A 21,836-nucleotide genomic window follows, 5' to 3' on the forward strand; every position below is an offset into this window, starting at 1 on the left:
TCTGTTCTCATTTCTGAAGCAAGCATGCAAGATCAGTTTGCCAGGACAATCCAATTATTACCAGCACTATAATAATTATCCTACCTAAATTGCCCCTCCAATTTGCAATATGCAACAGCATTACTGCACAGTTCATTCAGTTTCAGATCCAGTCCTCAGGAATACAATTACCACACTAGTACTCCATAAACATCACTAGGACCAACAAGGCGACAAATAATTGGCCTTATCTGCGTCAATAATGCAGATGCAATTCAAATAATGGTATGGTACTGCTGGAGATGTCATGTCATGCTCCGGGTAGGAGTAGCACAAACCGACCAAATAACAACTTGGAGATGCAACCACAGAAGGAGTCATCAAATTCATTAGCACCACTCAGAACTCTTTCTCATATAGAATGATGATGATGATGGTGACGACGATGCATCGCCATTCGTCACCAACACTGATGCTTCCATAAACATAACAGCACAAGCAAAAGCGTTCAACTACAACCGGATGTAGGTTTTCAGCAGTTTCAGCTTATCCGGAGTTCTTAGCATGTAACATCATAAAACAAAAAAAACTCTCTAGTTAATAGGGTGGTATTGCGCCGATACCCGCTTGGGAGGAAGCTTCCGAAGGACGAAGAGAACTAGCGCAGAAGGCAGTATCTCCGCAAACTGTACATTTGAGAAATTCACAAGAAACATTAATCCTGGGGATGAAAAGATGCTATAATTGTCGAGCACAAGGCAGTGTTAGTGATTTTACCATATAATAGAAGAAATCTAGGATTGGATGATCCAAAACCTCGAGAGATACACCGGCATCAAATGCAGATAATGCAACCTACCATCAGGGCACATAAGGAGCAACTATCAGAAATAAAAAAAACTGCCCGATTATATACATATACATGTGGGATGTCTTTTCTTTAAAGAGAATTAGCAAACTACAAATTCATTCGTTTTGTCAGTCTTCTCAAAACAGCACACAGCATCCGTGAAGTACAAACTAGTCCACCGTGCATCATGTTTGTATGAGACAGGTCAACATCATACATCTACTTTCGGCCAACCAAAGGAATAATCAACCTTCCTCGAGTACCAACCAATCAGTACGTGGGTACAAAATACTCACCACAACACATCTTATCAGGAAGCAGGTAACACAAATTGCTGTCACGGTCCCAACCTGAGACATTTTGAAAAATGCAACATCAGAATGGAAATTATGGAGACGCTACAGTTCTGAACAGTCATATTATTAGATGAAGAACCAAAAGACCTAGATTCGTTATTAAGATACCAGATTGTTTTTTTAACAAAAGATACCAGATAGTAAATAAAATACTACCTTTTTCAAACAAAACAAATGGAAATTCTATGCAGAGTTTCTTGTGATAATGTATGTGGCAATGCTATCGCCACCCTTTCGAGAGAAAAAAATGTATATGTAGAGTTATTATATACTATAGTTAGTTAGCTAGACAAATGACCAACTGATACAATATTTATCTACAGTTATGGAGCTCCAAAAAAAAGATGTTGCAAACATGGCAAAAGAATTTCATGTTGAACTGTTATGGTGGGGAAGACTTATGCAAGGCGCAACAACACAAGGGCCTGAACCGGACCAGATAGAGGTGGAACATGGTCACCATCGGCTGTCGTATTCAGGCTCATCTAGAGTCCCAGCATTTGGGTTAGGGTCTTAGAAGATTTGGTCCAGATTTGTAGGAGTCTGTTAGCGTCAAGAGTCAAGTATCAGGGTCGAGTTGTAAGGACTATAAGAGTCCAACTCCATTAAGGAAAGAATAAGCCTGGGATTGTGACTACAAGTCATCCTTGGGCGCCCGGCGTCCTTCCCCTGTTCATCGTCATCCATTGCCAGCAATCACGGCTCCTCCCCGCCGGATCCTTGCACGCTCTCACATCCATCGATCTCCTCCGTACTTCCTTCGGAGTAAAGCCCGACGCCATAACAACCTGGTATCAGAGACCATGGCGACATCCGGGGACTCATCTGCGACGGTCCCTCATTCCTCCGCTGCTCCCACGACCTCCGCCGTGCCACAATCCGCCGTGTTGCTGCCGATAGTTGCCACATCGGGCACCCTTGTGCCCACTGTGCCGGCCGCGGCCCAACCCTTGTCCACCGCGGAGGCGCTCCAGGCGCTGACACAGGCCATCGCGGGCCTCCAACTCCAGATGACAGCCGTCAACCACCACCTGGCGGACCAGGGTGCCCGGCTTTCGGCGCTCGACAGCCAGCCAGCGTTCCCGCAATTCGGTTTGCCGGGGTTCGGTGGGGTCCCAGCCCTACCCGCGGCATCTGCTCCGGTGATCACCGACGGCGCTGCGGCGTCCGCGGAATCCGCCGTGGCGCCGCCGCCGTCTGTGCCATTATCATCTCCAGCGGTGCACGGATCGCGGCCGCCTGCTCCACCGCCTTCGACGGGTGTGCCGATCACCCAGATTAACTTTCCGCACTCACCGTCACCGCTGCCTGTGTTCTCATCTACAAGACTGCCCTATGTCTCGGCACCGATGTCGCACATGTCCTCGACGCCGTCACATATTCCATCACCGCCGGAGGTGGAGAGCGTGGCTGTACCAAAGTACCACAAACTCACGTTCGCCACCTACGACGGCAAAGAGGACCCGCTCGGCTGGCTCAACAAGTGAGCAGTTTTTCCGCGGCCAGATGACACGGGAGGTGGACAAGGTCTGGCTCGCATCGTATCACCTCACGGGCGTGGCTCAACAGTGGTACCTCGTCTTGGAAGGCGACATAGGCCGCCCCGCGTGGCCGGATTTCCGTCGCATGTGTCAGCAGCGCTTCGCGCCGGCCCTCAGCACCAACCACCTCGCCGACTTGGCGCGGCTGCCGTTCGGAGGATCGGTGGACACGTACATGACGGAGTTTCAAGCCCGGGCCGCACACGCCGGCGACCTGTCTACGCTGCAGAAGGCGCGGCTGTTCACCGGCGGTCTGCCGGAACACATCCGCGTCGACGTCGAGCTCCTCGAGCCCCAGGACCTGCAGCATGCCATGCGGCTTGCGCGCGCTTATGAGCGCCGCAACGCCTCGCAGGCCCCTGCCTTGCCGGCACCGCGCTTGGCGCGCCGCCCTATTGGCGCACCAGCCATCTCCAGCGCCAATTCTTCGGCATTAGCGCCATGCACGTTCAAGCGCCTCACACCGAAGGAGATGGCGGAACGGCGCAAGATGGGCCTATGCTACAATTGCGATGAACAATACATAAGGGGGCACAAGTGTGCCAGGCTCTTCTACCTCGAGGCCTCAGATTACATCGTGGAGCCGGATGACACGGAGGACACCCCGGCTGCACCGCCATTCGACCCCGACGCGCCTATGATCTCTCTGTCTGCCATCACGGGCATCCGGGCCGAAAAGACCATGCAGCTCCACGTCCACATTGGCGCGCACCAGTTCACCGCGCTCCTGGACTCCGGTTCAACTCATAACTTCATCAGCACAGAGGCGGCTCGGCGCGCGGACCTGCAGCTTCAGGACAGCCACGGTGCACAAGTGGTTGTGGCGAACGGGGACCAAGTCGCGTGCCGTGGTCTCGCCCGCAACGCCAGGATCGAGATCGGCGACGAAGTCTTCCCAGTGGACTGTTTCTCCATCCCACTGGAGTGCTACGACATGGTCCTGGGGATCGCCTGGCTCAGGACCCTAGGGCCGATCCTGTGGGACTTTGAGGGACTTCGCATGGCGTTCGTCCTCCGCAGCCGCCGCGTCCTGTGGACGGGCATTGGCTCGCCAACCGTGGGCCGCGCCGAGCAGCTTCTCTCCGGCCACATCTTCCCCGACAAGGGGGCGGAGCCAGTCCTCCTGGATCGTCTCCTCGATGCCTACGCCGACGTGTTCGCGGAGCCCACAGGGCTCCCACCCACGTGCCCCTGTGATCATCGGATACACTTGAAGCCCGGCACTGAACCCGTCGCTGTCCGCCCCTACAGGTATCCCCACCTCCAGAAGTTTGAGCTGGAGAGGCAGTGCGAGGCAATGCTCCAGCAAGGGGTCATACAGGACAGCACTTCCCCCTTCTCCGCGCCGGTACTGCTTGTCAAGAAGCAGGACGGGACTTGGCGCTTTTGTGTCGACTACAGGTCACTCAACGCCGTGACGGTGAAAGACAAGTTCCCGATCCCGGTCGTCGAAGAGCTTCTGGACGAACTCCATGGCGCCAAATTCTTCACCAAGTTGGACCTCCGTTCAGGTTATCACCAGGTCCGCGTCGACCCAGCTGATGTGGAAAAGACGGCGTTCCGGACACACCACGGCCACTTCGAGTTCTTGGTCATGCCTTTTGGCTTGTCCAATGCGCCTTCGACGTTCCAGGCACTCATGAACCTCATCCTCAAGCCGTTCCTACGACGCAGCGTCCTCGTCTTCTTCGACGACATCCTCGTCTACAGTTCCATGTGGACCGAGCACCTGCAGCATCTCCACGCCGTCCTGGACGTCCTCCGCGAGCACCGGCTGCATCTCAAGCGGTCCAAATGCTCTTTCGCTACCTCGTCGGTCCACTACCTTGGCCATGTCATCACGGCTGAGGGGGTGGCCATGGACACGACCAAGGTGGCGGCTATACAGTCGTGGCCGCAGCCGCGTTCGGCGCGCGGCCTTCGCGGTTTCCTCGGGCTAGCCGGCTACTACCGCCGGTTCATCAAAGACTACGGCACCATCGCCGCCCCATTGACGCAGCTCTTGCGGAAAGAGGGGTTTTGGTGGTCAGACACCGTCGACGCGGCATTTACGGCCCTCAAGGCCGCGTTGCGTGCGGCGCCAGTGCTCCATCTCCCGGACTTCAACGCCACGTTCGTCGTCGACTGCGACGCGTTCGGCTCCGGCTTCAGCGCCGTCCTGCATCAAGACGGGAATCCCATCGCCTTCTTCAGCCGGCCCTTTGCGGCTCGGCACCTCAAGGCAGCTGCATACGAGCGCGAGCTCATCGGTCTCGTCCAAGCGGTCCGCCATTGGCGCCCTTATCTTTGGGGGCGCGCCTTCGTCGTCCGGACTGATCACTACGCCCTCAAGTTCATGCTCGACCAGCGGCTTTCGACAATTCCACAACATCACTGGGTGAGCAAATTGTTCGGGTATGATTTCAGGATTGAGTACCGCCCCGACAAAGCGAACGTGGTGGCCGATGCGCTGTCCCGCCGCGACGGCGACACCCCGCTCTTGCGGGTCTCTGCGACGCTGATGCGGCATCCCTCGCGGCGCTCTCGACTCCGACGTTTCGGCTCTTCGATGACCTTCGCCAGGAGCTGGACACCGACGCCACGTTGCGCGCACGACGCGACGCCGTGGCCGCCGGTGCGCACGGGGCCTCCTGGACCGTCCACGAGGGGCTCATACTCCATGACGGACGCGTCTTCGTGCCTGCATCGTCTCCGCTACTGGACGACGTCCTCCAGCTCGCCCACACAGGAGCCCACGAGGGCATCCAAAAGACTCTACGGCGGCTCCGTGCCGAGTTCTACGTCGAGCATGATCGGCGCATCGTCGGCGACTTCGTGCGTTCCTGCTCCATGTGCCAGCGGAACAAAATGGAGACGTTGCACCCCGCGGGACTGCTGCAACCCTTACCGGTGCCCGGTGCCCTCGCGAGTCTGGGCAGATATCTCCCTCGACTTCATTAAGACGCTTCCCAAGGTCCACGGTAAAAGTGTTCTCCTAACCGTGGTTGACAGGTTTTCGAAGTATGCGCACTTCATTCCCTTGGGCCACCCCTATACGGCATCGTCAGTGGCGCGAGCTTTTTTCCAGGACATTGTGCGCCTCCATGGATTTCCCGAGTCCCTCGTCAGCGATCGTGACCCGGTGTTCACGGGGCATGTGTGGCGCGATCTTTTTCGCCACGCCGGCGTCCAGCTTCAGATGAGCACTGCGTTCCATCCACAGACGGACGGGCAGTCCGAAGCGATGAACAAGGCCATATCCATGTACTTGAGATGTCTCACTGGTGACCTCCCTCGCGACTGGCTGGACTAGCTGCCGTGGGCGGAATTCTGTTACAACACTGCATATCACACGGCGCTTCACACTACTCCGTTTCAGGTGGTCTATGGCCGTCCTCCGCCCGACCTGCTGCCGTATGTTCCAGGGAAGGCGCGCACGGAGGCCGTCGACACCATGTTGTCCAACCGGGATGAGTTCCTGGACGAGGTACGCCGCCTCCTCCAGGCGTAGGAGTACGCTCGACGCTTCTACGACGCCAAGCACCGTGCCCTGGAGTTTGCCGTCGGGGACTGGGTACTACTCCGCATGCTTCATCGACACACGCAGTCCCTAGTCCCTGGCGGTCGCGGCAAGTTGGGGCCCAAGTATGCTGGCCCTATCCAGGTGATTGCGCGGGTGGGCGAGGTGGCCTACCGGCTTCGACTTCCAGAGGGCGCCCAGATTCACGACGTCTTCCATGTCGGGGTGTTAAAGCCGTTCCGTGGTACACCGCCGACGTCCGAGCCTGTGCTTCCTCCACTTCGCCACGGCCGGCCTCTCCAACGACCGGAACGCATCTTGCGCTCTGAACTTCGTCGTGGCGTCTGGCACGTCCTCGTTGAGTGGTCTGGCATGCCTGCGTCCGAGGCAACGTGGGAGCCGGTTCCTCAATTCCGAGAGGCTCACCCTTCCTTCCAGCTCGCGGACGAGCTGTTTTCCGAGGGAGGGAGAGATGTTATGGTGGGGAAGACTTATGCAAGGCGCAACAACACAAGGGCCTGAACCGGACCAGATAGAGGTGGAACGTGGTCACCACCGGCTGTCGTATTCAGGCTCATCTAGGGTCCTAGCATTTGGGTTAGGGTCTTAGAAGATTTGGTCCAGATTTGTAGGAGTCTGTTAGCATCAAGAGTCAAGTATCAGGGTCGAGTTGTAAGGACTATAAGAGTCCAACTCCATTAAGGAAAGAATAAGCCTGGGATTGTGACTACAAGTCATCCTTGGGCGCCCGGCGTCTTTCCCCTGTTCATCGTCATCCATTGCCAGCAATCACGGCTCCTCCCCGCCGGATCCTTGCACGCTCTCACATCCATCGATCTCCTCCGTACTTCCTTCGGAGTAAAGCCCGACGCCATAACATGAAGACATGTCAATTTCCACTATTTAACAGTAAGTATGATATTTGTAATTCATAGTCAGTGATAGTGTCAACCAAATGCTGTGTCGTAACACCATACTACGTCAACGATTTGTTTTCTAATTTCTAAACTAGCCTTCTCATGGGCAGTTGGACAGTAAAGATAGCTGTTGCAGGGTTGCAATCACCTCATAAAGCTTCTTTTGCCGCCCCTTAGATTCAATAGGGAAACGTCTCAGCAAGACAAATAACCTGAAGTAAAACAACAGCACCTTTTTTTAGGCAATACATAACTAGGGCTCCAAGTCAGTACAATAGCAAAAGACACTCAACATTGGGTTACCTTCCACCATATACTGAAAAGCCAAGAAGCGCGATGAAGGAGACAGCTACAATGAATATTTTGCTGGCCAGCTCAACCACAGCATTATCATTTATTCCGAGGTATATCCATATGCAAACCTGTCCAGATGTACAACCAGAGGTACGGAGTCAAAGTTGGAAAAAGGTAATTTATAATCCTCAATTAATAGAAAAGAAATCCAATAAATTATATACACATAGAAATTTCATGGACAGGAAGAAAGCGATGTCTTTATTGAATGATGAGAAAGTAAGAGATGAAAAGACCTGAACAACATATATGATGGTGTTAACGGCAATGTATGCAGGCCTTAGCTTGTCGGTCGGGAGACTCCTAGCCTGCAACTCAACCAAGATTTGTGCTCGTATCATTTGTTTGCGATTTCTGATGGTAAAATGCAACGAAACTCAAGGCACTTCCCTTTCCTGATGTAATAAAAATGGAGATGATTTACAAACGAAAGGTGAGTGTGGCACCTGATGGTATATTTCTGCCCAGAAGAGCACAAGCAAGGTGTAGGTGGAGAAAAACAACAACCCGGGGAGATCTAGCAACACCAACTTGTATACCTGTGGAGGAAGCAAAAGGGGAAGATCTTCAGAGGGAAGTGAACCTTGATGTTTATTAGGCACAAGACCATACATGGTTAGTTCGAGAGCAGATGAAGAAGAAAATGACAATCTTACTTTTGTGCGGAGGAGGAAGACATGGACATGGAAGCCGAATACCAGAGCACGAACTGTAGCAGGAAGACCGGTTGGTTAGCAGTGTTTGGCTGGTTGGTTAGCTGGCATGATTTTTAGCAGCATATTCATGAAATAGGGTGACATTTGAGGAAGGATGAAATCGACAATGAAGAAGCAGATTGATCAGACATAGAGAAGTAAGTAAAGATGATTAATTACCCCCATTGACAAGGAAGTTCATGAGGTGGAAGACCTTCTGCGTGGTCCATCCGAACTCGGGCACCCGGCGCTGGATCCTGATGAGCTGAATCTGCAAGTGCAAGTGGGGGGCATGACGGAGGGAGCAGAGGTGAGGATCCAATCGAGTTCCCAAGTCCGAATTGGAACGCTGCCAGGTGCCTCTTGCTCCCCCTCTGGAAGCAGAAGGGCGCAGGATGGCAGGAGGGCAGAAAAGATTTGGTTTTTGCAGCAGGCGCGGCACCAATCGGCGAATAGCAGCCGAGATCAAGCAGTATCTCCCCTCCCCCGCGTTGCCGTGCCCTGCCCTGTCCGCAAGGAGGCAAGGAGGGGGCGGGTAGTGCAGGAGGGGATGGAGGGAGGGCGTACCAGTGCGACGGCGGAGACGAGGGCGTAGGCGGCGGCGAGGGAGAAGAAGGCCGCGTCCTGCCACTGGGGCGACTCGTTGACGTCGTCCCACCAGCCCCGGAGCGCGTCGGCAGCCGAGGAGGAAGCACCCGCCGTGGCGGCGGCAGTAGCGAAGGAGGAGGTCAGCTCCCTCCTCATCTCTCCCTCCCTCTCGCTCGCTCTCTCCCCCCTTGGTCCTCTCTCCCTCTCTGCGCTTTCTCCTTTCTGTGTGCCTGCGCCGCGACCCGCGAGGGAGGAGAGGAGGAACAAGACACGCAGAAGAAAGGAGGGAGGCAACAAGGGAAAAGACGGTGGGCCCACGCGTCAGTGTGAGTTTCGGTCGTGCGCGGCGGCTGGGGCCCGGCAACAGTGAGGGAGAGGGAGAGGGCGAGGGCGGTGGGATTCTTTTTTCAGCGCTGCGTCAGCGGATTGCGCTTGGCGCCGGCACACGTCGGCTCCACGTGGTCACACGCCCACACGTACTGACTAGAGTCTAGAGTACTAGCAACTTCCTTCCGTTTTGCTTGCCCGACTCTCACCGGGTAGGGTAGGTGGGGTCCACCTGGCAGGCTGACATGGTGCTTTGCCTTTCCTTTTCTCTCGCCCTCTAATAATCCTAGCTACCCCTCGAACTCCCTGGTCCCTAATTCCTAACCCTGATCTGGATCCAGGGAGAAGGATGAACATTTGAGACAAGAGAAATCTTAGTTTTTTTTAATACGTAAGAGCATTACGTATCATTATATTAAGATGAAGATAGAAGTTTTTACATGTGACCGGCCTGAGGCCGGGTTCACTAAGAACTACATCTTTCTATTACAATGTTGAGTACTCGGTGAGTAGTGGGCTACCCCCGATGCTAAACCTCCTAGATCCTTGTCCCCTGCCTGAAACCATTGATCAGCATGTGCCTTGATGATCAGCAGGAGATCGCTTATGGCCGTGGCTTCCATGAAACGTCGAGCATTCCGATCCTTCCAAATTTTCCAGGAGACGAGCGCAAATAGTGAGTCGCAAAACCCATCCTGTGCTTGTGATTCCAGTTCGCTCTCAGTCGTCTCCACCATGCAATGACAGTTTGCTCCAGGGGCGGTAATGGGCGACCTAGGGCTCGGCAAATATGGGACCAAACCTCTCGTGAGTAGGTGAGCAGGGGCAGCAGCACAGTATGTGATCGATCGCCTCCGGCGCCTGATCGTAGAGGTAACATTCTTCCCTTGCTTCGAGCCCATGTCTTGCTCGACGATCATTCGTCCATTGGCACTTCTGGAACGTGAGCCACAGGAAGATTTTAACTCTCAACGGCGCCCACGTCTTCCAAATCAGAGAGTGACCACGGAAGGGGACGAAACCAGTGCGCAGCATTTTGTAGGCGGATTTGGCGCTGTAGTTCTAGTCCAGCGTCCGGCGCCACACGATCCGGTTGTAACACCTCAAGTGTTATGAGCTTGCTTAGCACCTAGGTTAAGACCTAAGAAAAATTAGCAAAATAAGTTCTCGAGTTTTTTTAAAAAATAAAACACACATGAAATGATAAACAAACCCTGCGCGACTCACTTTTATGGTTGAGAGAAATCGAATAAATATCTAAGTTAATTTACTCAGTGCGTAAATGTGCTAATGAAAATCCTAACAAGAAGAATAAAATAAGTAGTTTTAATTGTTTGGTACGAAAAACAATTTCTATAAGCAAAAATAAAATGTAACTTGTGTATAGTGCTTATGTAAAGATGATGAGCAAGTGGTGTAGGTGAAAATACAACATTAATTTTTGAAAAATAAACGTGTTAACTAATGTTCTTGGGAGCTCCAAAAATCAAATTGGGAATTAAAATCAACCTTTTCGTTAAGTCCACAAAGATCCAAACTTATGTTAAAGTACTATTTTTGACGAGTTATATTGAGCAAAGTAATTAAATAGTGCTTAAATATTTTGTTCCTATGGTTTAGTATAAAGTATGGACTATTGCATAGAGTACTTGTTAGTTGAAGTTAATCAAGATTAGGCCTTTTAAAAATTGTGGCAAAAGTGTTCATGGTTGTTAAGTTCAAACTGAACTCTTAACTTTTCTAAGTTTGAAAGAGTAGTAGACAATGCCATTTTGGCGTTTAAATTCTAATTAAAATGTTTAAACACTAGTTTCATATTCTTGTATTGTTGGTTGCATCTAAGTAAGCTCTTGGGCATGGGGTAGGTCGTAGTTGCATTGGGTGTCGCGTTGCTCCCTTAAAAATTCCCCAAACTTCATTAGAATGTGCTATAACCATGTTGTTGACGCTCTGTTCGTGAACTGATGTTCAGCGCGATGAGCTCATGTTGACATCCTTCTATCCCCCTCTCTGGTTGCTCTCTAGCCATAGTGATGGCTTTGCTAGGTCGCTAGTAATGTTGACTTTAGGATAGGGGAATTAGTTGGGCCTCAATTGTGATCGTTAGTAGCTTTCGCTTCGCATTAAAATGCGTGCACGTCACCAATAGCAGTCGCTCGGTCTGAGTTCACGGTCACCGCGGGCACAACGTTGTTGGCGCTGGGCTCACGTCGTGACCGAGCTACGGTCGCTAGCTAGCTCGTGCGCCAGGCCGATGCCGCGCTGCACCCTGGCCTTACGTTGTCCGACCTGGCTGGCTACGGTCTGGTCCCACTACCGTGGTGTGCGCACGCCAACAACCAGCCGCCGAGCTACGTGTGTGGTTGAGATGGAGCTACGGCTGTCGCTGCCTTGCCATTGTGGCGCTCGCCTCGCCCTTCATTTTACCTACTGTGTCAAGTCTCTGAGCATGTGCCGCTGCCCGCCGCATCTAGGTCGACGACCCCGGTCACAGCAGCGATGGGATACCTTCCTGCCTCACTAGCCTTCGCTAGCCGACGCTAGGGAGCCCTGCTCGGGTCTGGCCATGCCATTCCGAGCGCTTCATGCCAAGCCTCGAGGTCTCGTCATCCGTACGCATAGGCTCATACTATTGCCACCATCGAGCGGAGCCACCCATCTTAACTTGCTCAGGTTCATTCGTGTGCCCTCTCCATGACCGCACGGTGTGCTGAGCCTCCGCTCCTCCTTTCCTCCTAGCGCTAGCGGCTTTGCCGTATAATTCCTCACTCTAGCGGGTAGCTTAGGAAGTAGGCTAGCCATCTCTTCCCCCTCAAGCTCGGTCATTGCCCTATCGACTGGCAATTTGGCCTTTTGCTCGTCGCCGATCATGGGCGCCGCTAAATCGGTAGGTTGGGAGGTAAGGCATGTAGGAGTGGTAGCAGTTCGATTGCTCGTAACTCTGAGCTCACCTTGACTCCCTCCATTCGGTGCTCGCGCTATTTTGGCCAGGATGCTCGTCGACGGCGTGGTGACACGTCGGTGTACATCGCGGAGCGCCGCCGTCCCGCTCGGTCGTACGTGGCCAGGATGCTCTCCCACTTCACGGATGCATTGGCTGTACTTGTGGTATGTTGTGGTAGAACCGTCCGAAATAACACACTTATGGAGGCTCTTGTATTATACTAGACACTAAGCACCCTGAAGGTAAGCTACATCAGACAGTTCCATCAAGCACACCCCATGTGAGAACCCAAAAATCCACATTTTCCATTAGGATCACAAATGGGAGAATAAAGCTTACATCACTTTCTGTGCAACATCAGAGTATAATATTTATTGTTTATAACAGCGGAATATAATCATATTATCAGAGTTTCAGCAGAAATAAAATCAGTTAATGACAAGTCAAACGTTAACATGATGATCCATTATATACATCATAACATGTTATAAATTTTCCATTGTAAAATATTTTGGGTGGAAGTTTCAAATAAACTCTATGTCCACAACATTAAGGAAATCCTCGCTGAGCCCACTAGGAGGTTTCCACACACAAGTGTCAGCTCCACATGTTCCTGTCACCTGCAACAGGGTAGAGCAAACCCTGAGTACTCAATTGTACTCCATAAGACTTACCCGTCAGGAGAAAAGAAAAGACTCCAATGATATGCAATGCTATCTAGTTTGTGGGTTATTGTATCTGTAGGAAGCATTACTAAATGTACATCCTTATATTCAATTTTATTAGCAGTCATCATTAGTTCATTAACTAACCATTCTATGTAAGCATATGTGTTACTTTCAAGCAGGTGGTAAGCAATCAGGACCATTTTACCATCTTTCATCTTCTAGCTTATTACAGTGCTAGATTATAGACAAGTCGTACCAGATTACCCGACGATTCGTGAATCAATGTGCCCAGCTGGGTACCCCAAAACATACACCTCGCTTGTATCCCAAGCACAAGCAGGACTAACCCATCACTCTCCTGTCAAGGGGTCTAGGTCCCCATCCAAACTTAGACTCCAAGCCCCTACACCTAAGCTCCGGACTCAGTGTGGTGCTTAGACCTCCACCATCCCCACCTCTAATCAGTCAGTCCGGAAAGAGCCGGAACCTATGACAAGAGAGCAACGAGCCTTCCCTGCTCCCATAAACAAATATGTGCTTAGGATAATAAGTCTGTGACCTGACTAGAATCCAATGCAACGTCCAGTCCTTAATCAACACAGGCGGAACAAATGCAACCCGAGCCTCGCTCGAATGCCTAACCAAGTCCAGATCCAAAGTACCATTCTGCCCGATCTCCAATTATCATTCATATATATTCCATGTGACAATAATATAATAACAACAATAATATCTTTCCTATCTCTCGCAAGTGACAATCAATCACTCGACTTCTACCGGAGTCCAGTAGCATAGCAATCTATATGATTCTGTCATACTAGTAAAACTCATAGGATAATATATATATATATATATATATATATATATATATATATATATATATATATATATATATATATATATATATATATATATATATATATATATATATATATATATATATATATATATGCAAGTGGGTTTTATTTAACTCCTTAAACTTAATGCACAAGCATAAATTAAAGTGCAGAATAATACGGGTTCTACACTGAGGCTTGCCTGGGTAAAACATAACCAAGTGAGCTTTTCATCATGGTGGCACAATCATCAAGTCACCATCTGCTTCCGCTACTCCAGATGGCTCCGCGATCCAATATCGCTCCTATCATGAAATACGTGGATGCAACGTAGGGACATAAATAATCAACGACATTCGTAACTCTAAAATACGATTACGTCTCACAAGTTAATGAGCTAGCTCTAATGACTAACATACTAAGCCATGTATCCACGTGGTCAAGTGAGGCTCGTTTTTGGAAAATGTTTTCGTTCTACAAACCCTCAATTATTTTTGACATTTGATTGATTAACTATATATTTTCGGACTATGCCTCATTTAGTTATCTTAACAAACTAATTCCTATGAGGCTACAAAAATTATAGTGAGCACCTAATATTGTTAGCAATCTACTATAAAAATTTCAGAGCCAATGCTGCTACCAATTCATCACAATAATTCCTATAAGTTCATGTTTTGACACTATTAAGTACCTCAAATTAATTATATAGCTCCTAAGAATATTATAAAACTATATGAACAAAATATACTAGTAGTTAGATCATGATTTTAGGAACCTAACAAACTTAGTTTCACAATTTTTGGTTAACTACAATTTCTTATTGAATTTACAAGTTTCTCTTATAACTAAATTAGAAAATGCTCAAGAAAATAAAAAGAGCCGGTTACCGAACGATTCGGCCCAGCAACCAAAATGGCCACGACGGGAAGCCCGCACATGTAGCAGGCCGGCCCAACAAGCGGCCCGTGACAGGGAGCCCGCGCGCGCCCCCGCACCTTTTGCAAAAAAACCCTTAGCATAATAGATTATCACACGGCATGACTAAGCACTATTACACCAGAGACAACCTTTGCACTAAGAACCCTGGATGTTTCTGCCTTCACAACGGGGAGGTCCCTGCTCTACCCCGCGTTCACCGGCATGGGCGGCTACGCTAGGCACCCCAAGCTCGCTACCATGAGGGTAAGGAGCTAACCTTTGCCTACCACTAAGCGCGTACTCCTAGGTAGCGGTGGGGAGCTTTAACGACGCACTACCGAGGGCTAGCCTCTGCGATGGGTGGAGCCATGCCATGGTGTGCTCGTTCCAGCGACCTAAGGCTCTACCGAGGTGGTGGCAGCGATGGATGAGCACTAGTAGCTCACCAGGGTTCATGCTACGGTGGTGGTTGAGGCAGAGGAGCGACGAGGTGACCTGTCCACGTGCGCTCGCACCTCACGGCGGCATGCCAAGCGTGACACCGGTGCGCCATCGCTATGATGGCAGACTCCCTGGACAAAATAACATGAGCACCAAGCGAAGGAGGTCAAGGCGAGTCCGGCGACAACACCAATTGGAGCTCTCTGCCCAGTTATTGGGACTTACCCCAGCCCATCTATTGCGGTGGCTTTCATGGCCGGTGGTGAGAAAACGCCAAATTGGTCGTCGATAGCGCTCGACCGGGGATGAGGAAGATGGAGCACCTAATTGACTTCCTAAGCCACTCTCATGTGTGAAGTCCCGGGCTATAAATGCGTAGAGCTAGGTGGACTGGTGGGCGGCGGCGTGGTGCCCTGGTCGGCTATGTAGTGGACAAGGTGCACGAGCGGTTAAAATGGAGTGACACGGCTCGGTTAGCAGCAGCACGCACACACGCTCACAGGAGACGGGACCTATAAGATCGGCGTGATGCATTTGAACCACACTAACCAAACGCAAGCGGGGCTCACCCACCGTGGCTAGCGAGTCAAAGCAAGGCGTGACAGGGAAACATCGCCATCGCTTCTGTGGTCGGCCACCTGTTGACACAAAATGTGACACACTGTGCCTCACACACAGCAAGCCAGAAAGCGTGGCTTCAATCGGGTCCCCGGGTGCTTCGTGATCCGGAAACGTGCCAGTCAGTTTGACCTGAAAAAAAACTAACAAGGGATAAAACAGTTAAATGCCAAATCGGAACATGTCGGGTGAGACCAGATAGTTCCATATATACGGCCCTGAAGCCACTTACAACGACATACAGCTATAGGAAGCTGTCTGCCAACAAGTTTATAAACCATTCAGCTAATCGTAAGATGAACACACGTAAAGATCCGATTGCCGAATGCATGTGCATGGGAAGACATGTTTGAACAAGTGACATTAATTATGAGTTAATGCATAACCAAGCTCAGCAATCCAGCCGAGTTGGGGTCCATGAAGAAGGAATATGCAAATAAACACGACTAAACTAATCTAAAACCTGCATCTGCCGCACGACACCTAGTTTCGTTAAAGCTTAAACGTAATTAACATGCATGAACCAACGACATGTGACAATCTAGATTAAAATAATTCAGCCATTATGAGCATGTTATCTATTTGCAAAGGTAATATGAAAAGCAATGATCATTGAAGCACGAATAAAACCATAAGAGAGGGCCGAACAATATCAATCTAGATTGGGCAGAAGTGTGTTACAAATATATAAAATATTTAAAACATGCAACACAGGATAACTTAATGAATCTATTTAGATTTTGCCATATCTAATAGAGCCGATAACTGTCTTGCTTTCACTAAGCATATTGAGCAAACGCCTGCCGCACGGTATCTACTCATAAACAAAGCATAAGCAAAGACTTCTTGATTGTCAAGCAAAGATCCGCCGCACGATCATTGAAAACAAACAAGACTACTTGCATCACGTCTAAATCCACCGCATGATACTAAACATGATAACAAGGTTGTCAGAACTTACGGAGGTCGACGGATCGATGACTCCTCTCGAAGAACTCGACGACACGACAAAAGGACTCGAAAGTTGGCACGGGGCCGGTTGTGTTGATTTGGTTGTGAACACCTATTACAATGGTCGAGGGTCAATATTTATACCCTAGACAAAACTCGAGTCCTAAAAGACTATGATTTACAAAGGAACTCTTAAATAAACTTGGAAACTATGATTCCTTGCCCTAAACTCTTAGAGTCCTTTATTATTACAATTTTCATCTTTTCGATCGGCTTTGCCTGCCATCTTCTGCTTTCCCGAATGGAGTCACCACCTTCTGAAGTAACCGACTGCACAAGCATTTAGCCGACCGCTCGTTTTGTTTGCCGAATATCCTTCTTCCCGCATGCGGGTCCACCTGTCATCCTCCAGAGTCGACCAAAATCCAGTGTTAACACATGCCCCCTCAATTTCGGGATAAAAGTTATTTTATTCTGAAATTGACCACAAGCTCCTTCTTCCTCCTAGGTCAGCACCGTTCAACACCGCAGCCGCTGTCCAAAAATTCAAGCTTTCAGCGCAACCTCGAACCCACTTCGAATCTTCAATGGCGACCCAGGATGAAATTCCAGAGGTAAACTCCACTTATATTCGGCAATTTCCACTTGATCTTCCCGTTCTTCTTTTGGCTTATTCCTCTTTGATTTCAATCACCCTTTAAAGGAATACAAGAATCAGATTTTGATCCCCCATGCTGCCAACCCCGATTCCTATTTCCTCGGTCCAATAGGAAATCCTGACCCTTTTGAAATTATCAAGAAGGAAACCCAAAGAATCCCTTTCAAATCTGGGATCACCTTGCCAAACCGATGGCCAAACACGTTCAAGAATTGGCCATTTCCCCCAATCGCTGGATGGCGGAATTGGTATAGGAGAATGCTGGAGAAAAGCAGTAGCCACTGGGAAAGTCAAGACATCAGTCATTGTCTGGAATTATCCTTAGCAGAAACACCCGGAAACGATTCCCTTTTGATAGCAGCTTCCCATTTTTGGTCTAACACCATTAATGCCTTCATTTTCAGCCATGGTATGATAACCATCACTCTAGCCGACGTGTTCATGATGACTGGCTTGAACGTGTCACTACCAGTATACCCTTATAAGTACAAGAGCAAAAGTAATCAAAGAACCGTCAGCTCTGGATGTGGATGGGTCAAATACATCCAGAACTACATGAATGCATCTGGCACCATCTCTGACAAAGAGTTGAAAGCCTTCATGAATATGTGGCTATGCAGATTCATCTTCTGTGGAAAATCCAATGAACCAACCCTGAATCACATGGTGATGGCTGAAGACTTAGCTGCAGGCACTTAGATCCCACTAGGCAAATATCTCTTAGGGTCTGTTTATCATATGATGCATTAGATTACTCTTCAGATGCGCCAAGGTGGAGAAATCTCTTGTGTGAATGGTCCCTGGTGGCTAATTCAAATGTGGCTCCATCTATATATGCATCAGATAACCTCTGTGAGCCTCTTCAATCTAAGTTTTCCTTCAGTTAACTATGCTAAAGGCAGTACAGCAAAGGTTAAGGCTTGTCAGACTTATGGGGAAGCAACATCATCTATCAGCATTGACATAGACATCGGTCATTTCTTCAAGCTGTTTTTCAAAGGATTCGGCAATGTGCTCTGGTAAACTCCTCCCCAAATAAAGTCTTCAATATGTATGCATTGCCAGGTACACATTCTACTATTCGGAAAGGACCTTCCCAATTTGAAGACCATTTGCCGAACGCTCTATCCTTTGTTCCAACTGGCAATATAGTTTTCCAAACCAAGTCTCCTTCTGCGAATTGCTTCAGCCTAACCCTTTTGTTATAATACTTGGCAACGCGTATTTTATTTTTCTCGATATTTTTCAATGCCTTGAGACGAATCAAATGTAAATCTTCTAATTCATCCATCATCAGATTCTTATAATCTTCTTCTACCAATTCTTTCTGTAACACAACTCGCCTTGAACCTGACCGTAATTCCCATGGTAATACAGCATGATGCCCATAAACCAGTTCATAGGGAGATGTTTGAGTGGACCCATGACAAGCCATTCGGTAAGCCCACAATGCTTCATTAAGAACCAAGTGTCATCTCCTTGTTTTTTCATCAATCTTCTTCTGGATGATTTTAATCATAATCTTATTTGATGCTTCTGCCTGACCATTAGCTTGTGCATAGTAAGGAGAAGAATTATACAACTTAATCCCCATATCTTTGGCAAAATCATAGAATTCTGAAGAAGTAAACTGAGTTCCTTGATCAGTTGTTATAGTTTGAGGAATCCCGAATCTGTGAATTATATGTTCCTTAACAAAACTGATTATATTTTCTGACGTTACCTTCTTCAAAGGGATAGCTTCAACCCACTTGGTGAAATAATCCATGGCCAAGAGTACAAATTTGTGTCCCTTACTAGAAGGAGGATTGATCTGACCAATTAAATCTATACCCCATCCTCTGAACGGCCAAGGCTTGATTATGGGATTTATAGCAGATGCTGGAACTTTTTGAATATTGCCGAATTTTTGACAATTGTGACACCCTTTGTAATATTCAAAACAATCCTCCAACATAGTCGGCAAAAAATAACCAGTTCTCCTAATTATCCACTTCATCCGATAAGCTGACTGGTGTGCACCACACAATCCTTCATGAACCTCATACATCACTTTCTTGGCCTCTTCTTGACTTAAACATTTAAGCAATACTCCATCGATGGACTTGTAATATAACTGATCATCAAGGAACACAAATTTAAGAGCTTTGTACCTGAGTTTTCGGGAAACTTTTTGAGATGGACCTTTCAGATAATTGGTAATTTCGTATCTCCAATCACCATCTACTTGATCAGTATTTAAAACACCTTCTTCTATAGCAAAAACTTCCCGACTCTCTCGATATCCAGAAGCAGCTTGAGCTAACTTAGTTGCTTCTTCATTGTACTCTCTAGGGATATGATGCAAGGTTACTACCAGAAAATTCTTCAAAAGTTCTCTACACTCCTCATAATATTCTCTTAACACATTGTTCTTGCATTCATACTGACCACTCAGTTGATTAATCACCAACTCAGAATCCCCAAAGATTTCAACAGCAACGGCCTTTACTTCTATAAGAAGCTGAAGCCCTCTAAGCAACGCTTCATACTCTGCCTGATTATTAGTAACATGAAATTCAATAGGAACCGCATACTCAAAAGTTTTTCCTTGTGGGGAAATCAAGAGAATACCAGCACCACCACCTTTGTTACAAGATGATCCATCGAAGAACAAGGCCCAAGGCACAATGCTTATCGCCTCAACAGAAAGATCCCGATGTTGGGTAATAAAATCGGCAATAATTTGACCTTTTATCGCCTTTGCCGATTCGTACCTTAAATTAAATTCTGACAATGCTAAAATCCATTTGCCAATTCTTCCATTCAAAATTGGCATTGATAGCATATGTTTGATTACATCAAAACTAGAAACTACCACGCATTCGGCATTCAACAAATAGTGCCAAAATTTGGTACATGAGTAATACACACACAAGCAAAGTTTTTCTGTAGCCGAATACCTTGTTTCCGGGTCTAGCAGCTTTCGGCTAAGATAAGCTATGACTCTTTCTTTTCCTTCAAATTCTTGCATAAGGGCCGATCCTATCGTTAGGCTATCGGCCGCCACATACAACTTAAAAGGCTTATCAAGTTGTGGAGGTACCAGCACAGGTGGTGCCTTCATATATTGCTTGATCTCATCAAAAGCCTTTTATTATATGTCACCCCATACAAATTTTTGATCCTTCTTGAGCTTTAATAAAGGAGAAAAGGGTAAAACTCTCTCTGATAGATTGGATATGAATCTTCTTACAAAGTTGATTTTGCCTAACAATGATTGTAATTCTGTGAGATTGGTTGGCGGCACAACTTTGTCTATTGCTTCCATGCTCTTTTTCCCAACTTCAATTCCTCCTTTATGAACTAAAAATCCCAAAAACTCACCAGCTGAAACTCCAAAGGCACATTTGTTTGGATTCATCTTCAAGCCATGCTTTCTTGTGCACTCCAGAGTCTTTCTTAAATTGGCTAAATGTCCTTCATGATTTCTAGACTTGACCACTATATCATCGATGTAGATCTCTACAATCTTGCCGATCAGCTCGTGAAAAATATAATTCATAGTTCTTTGATAAGTTGCACTGGCATTCTTTAACCCAAATGTCATGACTATCTATTCAAACAAACCAATATGACCAAGACATCTGAAGGCTGTTTTTGAAATATCTTCCATTGCCATAAAAATTTGATTATAGCCAGCATTACCATCCATAAAACTAATGACTTCATAACCTGCTGCTGCATCTACTAGTAAATCGGCAACTGGCATTGGGTAACCATCCATGGGAGTGGCCTTATTAAGATTTCTGAAATCTATGCAAACCCTCATTTTTCCATTTTTCTTGTATACCGGTACTATATTTGAAATCCACTCTGCATACTTGCATGGCCGAATGAAGTTTGCTTCTATTAATCTTTCAACCTCCTTCTTCACATCGGCCAATACCTCCTCTTTGTATATCTTCCGTGGAGGTTGTTTGTAAGGACGAAATCCAGGTTTAATGGGTAATCGATGCTCAACAATGGAACGATCCAATCTAGGCATTTTCGTGTAATCCTAAGCAAAACCATCTTTAAACTCTTTCAACAGATCTATCAACTTTGATTTATATTCTGGGTCTAACTTTGCACTAATATACATCGGCCTTGGCTTAGAACCATCACCAACATCAATTTCTTCCAACTTATCAGCCGACATAAAACCACGTCCCAACTTTCCTTTGTTGCCATCGACAGGATTTCCCATTAAAAATTACTATGAGAGCCGACTGCTTGGATCGGCTGTTGGCCCTCGCTGAAAACATTTATAGGACCTTCTTTCCACACTTTTCCAGAGAAACAATCGACGCCTTCATATTCCCAGTAGGTAGATTCTGTGGCAGCAACACTTACCGAATCATCAGCATGTACAACTTCAACGTCATCTCCAATCCATTGAATGAGAATTTGATGCATGGTTGAAGGAATGCAGCAATTAGCATGGATCCAATCTCTGCCCAAGAGTAGACTATATGCCCCCTTGCCATCAATGACAAAAAAGGTAGTAATCAGAGTTTTCGACCCAATAGTCAGCTCGACATGGATAGCACCTCGGGTATCGGAAGGGTTGCCAGCAAAGTCCCTAAGCACCATGTCAGTTTTCAACAATTCTTCATTAGTCATCCCAAGCTTTCTGAAGGTAGTATAAGGCATGATATTGATAGCAGCCCCT

General features: G+C 48.0%; 1 protein-coding gene across 1 annotated transcript; it reads right to left on the reverse strand.

Moving 5' to 3' along the window:
- Nucleotides 1–220: 220 nt before the first annotated feature.
- LOC136549277 (tobamovirus multiplication protein 1-like) lies at nt 221–9,035 on the reverse strand. The gene is made up of 10 exons (XM_066540514.1): nt 8,759–9,035; nt 8,372–8,462; nt 8,153–8,205; nt 7,943–8,035; nt 7,733–7,804; nt 7,446–7,564; nt 7,291–7,354; nt 1,126–1,179; nt 757–834; nt 221–665 (listed from the first exon to the last, which is right to left on the reverse strand). The coding sequence occupies exons 1-10, from the start codon at nt 8,933–8,935 to the stop codon at nt 573–575; spliced, it is 894 nt and encodes a 297-aa protein (XP_066396611.1). The 5' UTR covers nt 8,936–9,035; the 3' UTR covers nt 221–572.
- Nucleotides 9,036–21,836: the final 12,801 nt, after the last annotated feature.

The sequence above is a fragment of the Miscanthus floridulus genome, chromosome 4 (genome assembly GCF_019320115.1).
Source record: "Miscanthus floridulus cultivar M001 chromosome 4, ASM1932011v1, whole genome shotgun sequence".
Taxonomy (NCBI): domain Eukaryota; kingdom Viridiplantae; phylum Streptophyta; class Magnoliopsida; order Poales; family Poaceae; genus Miscanthus; species Miscanthus floridulus.

What these genes read in the sequence shown, in the direction of transcription:
- LOC136549277 (XM_066540514.1), bottom strand. Translation starts at nt 8,935, where the DNA reads ATGAGGAGGGAGCTGACCTCCTCCTTCGCTACTGCCGCCGCCACGGCG. An exon ending in TCGTCTCCGCCGTCGCACTG is followed by an intron (nt 8,463 to 8,758) that starts GTACGCCCTCCC and finishes TTGCACTTGCAG; the next exon opens with ATTCAGCTCATCAGGATCCA. An exon ending in TAGATTTCTTCTATTATATG is followed by an intron (nt 666 to 756) that starts GTAAAATCACTA and finishes TCAAATGTACAG; the next exon opens with TTTGCGGAGATACTGCCTTC.